This window comes from Alligator sinensis, unplaced genomic scaffold (genome assembly GCF_000455745.1).
Source record: "Alligator sinensis unplaced genomic scaffold, ASM45574v1 scaffold828_2, whole genome shotgun sequence".
Taxonomy (NCBI): domain Eukaryota; kingdom Metazoa; phylum Chordata; order Crocodylia; family Alligatoridae; genus Alligator; species Alligator sinensis.
Window position 1 is genome coordinate 54,037 of NW_005843212.1, and position 5,817 is coordinate 59,853.

The 5,817-nt window shown below is 38.1% G+C and overlaps 1 protein-coding gene across 3 annotated transcripts in view; it reads right to left on the minus strand.

The window, feature by feature from the left end:
* Positions 1-1,427: 1,427 nt before the first annotated feature.
* CDH9 (cadherin 9) overlaps positions 1,428-5,817 on the minus strand; it is a 97,341-nt gene continuing 92,951 nt past the window's right edge. For 2 of the 3 annotated variants that reach the window (XM_025194458.1, XM_006037977.1), the window contains 3 exons: positions 5,178-5,295; positions 4,822-5,073; positions 1,428-1,915 (listed from right to left, as the gene is read on the minus strand). In XM_025194458.1, the coding sequence (XP_025050243.1) occupies positions 1,428-1,915; positions 4,822-5,073; positions 5,178-5,295 (858 nt within the window). The remainder of the gene's footprint in view (positions 1,916-4,821; positions 5,074-5,177; positions 5,296-5,817) is intronic. The other variant, XM_025194457.1, reaches the window with a different exon arrangement.

Sequence of the window (5,817 nt, forward strand, 5' to 3'; positions counted from 1 at the left end):
GTTTCTCCATATATATATCATATGCTTTGTATCTGCAAAAGATGGGCTGAAACATCTTGTTAAATTGAGAGCTGCACTGTAACTTTCCCAAAGGTGATGCAATCAGTTTATATCATATCTTCCTATTTGATATCATATGACGTTAACAGAGATCTTAATTATTTTAAAAGTAATTTTGTAGTATGAGTGAAGGTATAAGTATATGTTTGACTGTTAGACCTACTAAAACAATAGGAATAAACATAACTTTCCATGTTGTTTGTAGGGCATTTTATTTGAAGGAAAACCATACTGAAATCCTTTTAGTGTTAAATGTGGGTTTTGTGGGGGATTGATATTTTGGTGTTTTTTTTTCATTTGGAGAGTGGCCTCTTGTTAACTGCCATTCAGATTTTTGTTAAAGCATTAGTAACAAAAGCTTCTCACTGATTAACTGTTGCTAAAATAAAGAGATATAAGGCTGCAGAATTTCTTCAATAGCTGATATTTGCTTTCTCTTAAAAAGTGTATGATATACGTCTTTGACTGAGTAATAAACCTACTGGAATAAACCTGCATGGGTTCTTCAATCCCCTGGAATCCATGCGTTTAATCCTCTTATTTGTTAACTGTTAACAAATAAGGAGAAAAAAATCAACACTGAAACTATCCTGATGTCCTAAAACAGCCAAATGTTCAAGTTAGACTATATTTATTTATAATTCTGTGTGTTTGGATTTACCCAGAAACATAATGTTTTATGTTTTCCACATTTTACTTCTATGAGAGATCAACTCATCTATGTTGTTCTTGCATTTTCAAATTCAGACATTTTCTCTATCAAGGTTAATTTGGCAGGGTGCAGTGCTGGGGAAATACCATACAATGCATGTCTTGTAAATAACTTGTAATTGGCAAAGTCAATCAAATAATTAACATCTTATAAATACTAATTTATTTAATAAAAATATAAAAATATAAATATACATATATAAAAATATCAGGATGATTCAATGCACAGACATTCTTCAACTCAATAAATATGGCAGTTATATTGATTCATTTATAGGAATAGTTTTTTTCAGATTATGTTACAAGGTGGGTATGCAGTGTCCCAGCTAATAATAAAGTGATGCAAAGCAATTAAAAAATGAAAAGAGAAATTTGAGTTTTCCATCTCAGTAATAAAGGCACAAAAAGCCTTTTATGTTTCTTCTTGTTGCCAATGAGAACCTTCCTTTGGAGGATATTAGGCAGAGAGGGCATAGCTTTTTGTTTTTAAATTATATGCATCTAAACCATTCGTATTCATTCACGTTGACTTATTGATTAAGCAAACCCTTACTAAGACGACACCTATTTTTTGTATTTTTTCCAAGTAAGAGAGTGTAGGCCACTTTTTATCTAGTAACATAGACATTACTTCCACTAAGTCACAGATTACTTCTTCAGTCTCGGTCACTGTCATCTCCACCATACATATCTGCTAGTTTTTTAAATCGAGGTCCCCAGTCACTCAGGTAATCATAATCTTGGTTTCCATCTGTAGTAAGTGATTCAAGTGAACTAAGTGAATTTGCAATAGAATCATTTCCTTCATAGGCATATGTCGCCAGTGAATCATAAGGAGGTGCAGTTGGGTCTATATCATTTTCCTTTAGCCTTCTATGAATAAAATCTTGGACATCAATATTCTCCCACAGGGGTGCAGTCCTTCTTATCTGAAATATAGTTTCTGGAATAACATCTCTTCTCATCTTACTTTCCTCCCTAGCTTCTGGATTCCTCAGAGTGCCAATGTCAAAAGCTTGAGTATCCTCTTCCCCACCTCCTTCATCGTTGTAGGTCACAATATTATCCCGGACATCATCTTTTGAGATGATCAAGGGTTCTTTTTTTCTCTGCCTCTTCAGTGCTGCAAACAGCACAACTAAAACTGGAAAAAAAAACATAGATAATGAACTGCATAGATCATAATGAGTATTCTGTATATATAAAGGCTCAGTCCATGTGTCCGTGTGTCTGTCTATCTGTCCATAATGGTCTTGTAGAGCATGGCCCCAGCCAGTCCTGCACAGGGGGAAATTTCCCATCAAGAATGACGGTGGGGACAGAGAACTGCCATGATGCTAAGGCTGGAGGGGGGGAGGGGATGGCATGGGACTGGATGTGGAGTGGGGGGGAGAATGATGGTGGGGATAGAGCGCCACCATGACGGTGGGGGCAGAGGGGATGGGGGGGGGGGTGAGGCCAGCAGCACTGGCCTCGCTCCCCGCCCCCAGCCCTGCTGCTTGGAGGCGGCGTGGGACCGTGGCTGTGCGGCGCTGGCCTCGCACCCTCCCTTCATCCCCTCTGCCCCCACCATCATGGCACCGCTCCATCCTCATCGTCATTCTTGATGGGCAATTTGCTAGTTGTAAATAATGAGATGGACAGGACAGTTATCATTGAAATGCAATGAGTATACATTTACTATGACTAGGTTTCAAGGAGAAGGTTCTGTTAAGAAATATTTGGTATGTAAATAGGAAAATATATTCTTGTGGAATAATAATAATATGCTAATGGAATTTGAGAATAAAAGTCTTATTTTTTAAAGTTTGGTTAAAACAATATTGATTATGACTGAATTTCACTTGATATTTAAATGCAGGTTCTATAGTTGGCCATTATTACGAAGAAGCAGGATGGGGATCTTTCCACATTATGTCCTAATAATGATATAGTATTGCCTGCCATGTAACACATAATAGTAAGGGTATCATTTTGAAAATGTCACCATCTCATTTTCAGGTGATTTAGGCACTTGGTAGCCAGCCATTGACTTTGATTCCCCACTACCTAATTCTCTTTTAAAAATGGAACTAAGATTTCTAGGTCACTTAAGTCACTTCATATAAGATGGTGCCATAATGAGGCACCCTGAACTAGCTAGTTCCCAACTAGAAGCAATATAGCTATACTAGTGTAGTGCTGTGCATTGGTAAGTGAGCTTTGCTTGTCAGAACTATCAGTACTAGAATGAGGTATCTTAGCATAGAACTTCATTGTACTCTATAGGCACTTCCTTATGTGCTTTTGAATGTTTTATCCCAAAGGTCTGTGGTCATTGACATGACTGATATTATCGACATAGCTCTTATTGAGTTCAATAGCAGCTGGAATTGGATTCTGTCTTTATTCACAGCTACTTCTTTAAATACTTGATCTTGCTAGTTTAGGAAGTGCTAGTAAAATAACCTTCACCTTTGGATCATGGGATTGGAGCTAAAGTGAGCTTTTATGGCTTGAGCAGAAGAACTGAAGTTCAATCTTTTAAAGGTTTTTAGGTGAATAACTCCCACTGATTTTAATGGGAATCAGAAGCTGTAATATCTTAACAATACTGGACATATACTAGTAACTCTGATTTTTTGTAGACTGAAACAGTAATACTCCACTCAGAATTAGATTATGCCAGTACTCTGTGCATAGCAACATGAACAAAATTATGCACTAAAAATAACTTGATCATTTAAGAATGAAGGGAAGAGTGGGCATGCTGAGGACATATAGGGACTGTGGCTAGGATCTTTGAACTTAAATATGGTCTAGTAAGTGTAGGTGACTCTTTGTTTCTATTGATTTGTGTGTGCAATAGCCTAATTTAGATTTTCAGTTGCTCCTATTGCCAACCAGGCATGGTAGCTCATTCATGCATGCTTAAGCATTTAAGAAACAGGGCAGTTATGAGGGCTGACTAATCATGGGCATGCTTCAAATAAGGCCCTATAAAACAGTATCTTTCATATTCACAGTTAGGTGCTCAATGTCTAATGTGAGCATGATGTTCTTAACCAGTTTGCTAGCCTCCATTTCTGGTCTTCCTTAGCCTACTTCATTGTATTGAATTATGACTTAGCAAAGCATCAAGCCACAGGGGACTAAAAGTGTTGGCCATCTGCCCCTTTGCCCCCGAATCTTAGTGTCCCTGTGCTACTTCTGTGTCTCTCTCTCACCAGCCTCTAATGTTCACCATTGAAGACCTAAAACCTGGAAAAAGTTCCTCAGACCCCAGTGGATATAAAAGTTGGAATTTAAGTTATTTTTGCCTTGTCTTTTACCCTGCTGTGGGCATATGCTAGATACAATGGGTTTTGAAGCAAAACTAGATTGGGAAACAGATTGTAGCCCCACCAGGGAGGCAAAGTTTCTGGCTGCCAACTATGACAGCCAGAGATTTCTACTTTCTAGCATTAGTTTACCAGCTTGAGGTTTTATTCCTTCTCATCTCTCTACAGCTTCTTCACATGCTCTCTCTTCCATGCACATAATATCTTCTGGCTCATTCCATTCCACATGGAAGCATTTGAATGTTTCGATGTCTATAGTTCCTGTTCTGTTTCCTATACATTATCTAACTTTTCCTAATGCATACAAAATAAAAATATTTTGTGGGTTAATGACAGATATAATCATTTGGTTTTTAATCACTGGGGCCAGATTCTGCTGTTCAAGCCATCTAGTGTGTTAGTTAACTACATGCATCTAAATGCATGACTATTTGTGAATTGAGATACTGTTCACATGAGTAAAGATGGCAGTGACCTAGACCTAGACTTTTAATTACCTGATATTATATCTAACTAAAGCAGCGGTCTCATCACAGTGTTCTGCTCTCTGCTCAGTGACATTCATAACTCAACTCCTCAGTTAAAATGAAGCCAATGAGAAAAAAATGGCCTCTTTCACAGCTTTAACCAGTTGCATGATAAATAGAACTTCATAGAATGACAGCATTGAACAAACCAGTGACTAGCACTTTCCATATTGTACGAAATGCTTCTTCCAAAGAGCACTTACCTAGCAGTATAATGATGCAGAGGAGAATGGCAATTAGAGCACCTGTGCTGAGGCCTGTTGAAAGTAGCAAAGCTTCAGCATTACAGGACTGCATATTTCCCCGGCTATCACAGGCACACACTCGAATTGTCAGCGTGCCTGTGCTGCTCTGGATTGGGTAATCATTGTCAAATATTATGATTGGCAGGAGATAGGTACTCATTTTACTACGGCTGTATCCATTTCTTCTAGTCATTATCCCTGCTGTGTTATCTGAAATGGAAAAACCAGAATGAATACACATTACAGTATGTTGTTTTGTGCAGTGTGGTGGGAGAAAAAAAGATGAGATGAAATTGATGAGCAGAGATGTTTACCTTTGTTGTCTACAATAGAGAAGTTTGGATGAACTGCAAATTCTGGCACCAACTCAAAAAAAAATTTGTGTCCTTGAGGAGGCGCATCTTTGTCCATTGCACTAACAGTCTGTATCAGCTAGAAAGGAAACAATGATTAATATGTTTTTAAGTCGTGTAAAACCAGCACACTTCCTTTTCTCATACAACAATATAAAAACTTCCTTGCAACTTTATTTGAAGAAGCAGACCAATATTCCAAAGACTAGTTCTAGGTGGGTTGTTCTCTACATTGGCCCAAGAAGACCCCTATATATTTTTTTAACTTTACAATCTGCTAATAGCAGAAAACAAGGTACTGCTCTTAGCTTCAGCCAACAACTTTCTGACTAGTTTTGGTGCCCTGCAATGATATGAGAAGGGTTATCCTGTGAGTAATCCAGTCACTTCCCATGACCTTACAAAACAATAGCAGCTGGTTCACATGCTGTGCTGCTGAGAGCGAGACATGGTTTCTTTTTCCAGCCTACATCACACTGTTCCTTCTGATATATTCTAGTGTTGCAGAAGCAGAATGCTTAGCCATTTTTGGAGCAGAGAAGGAGTTAAAAAGCTTTGCATCACTCTAAACTGAAATCTCTAGCTGTGCAGTGGACCTGCT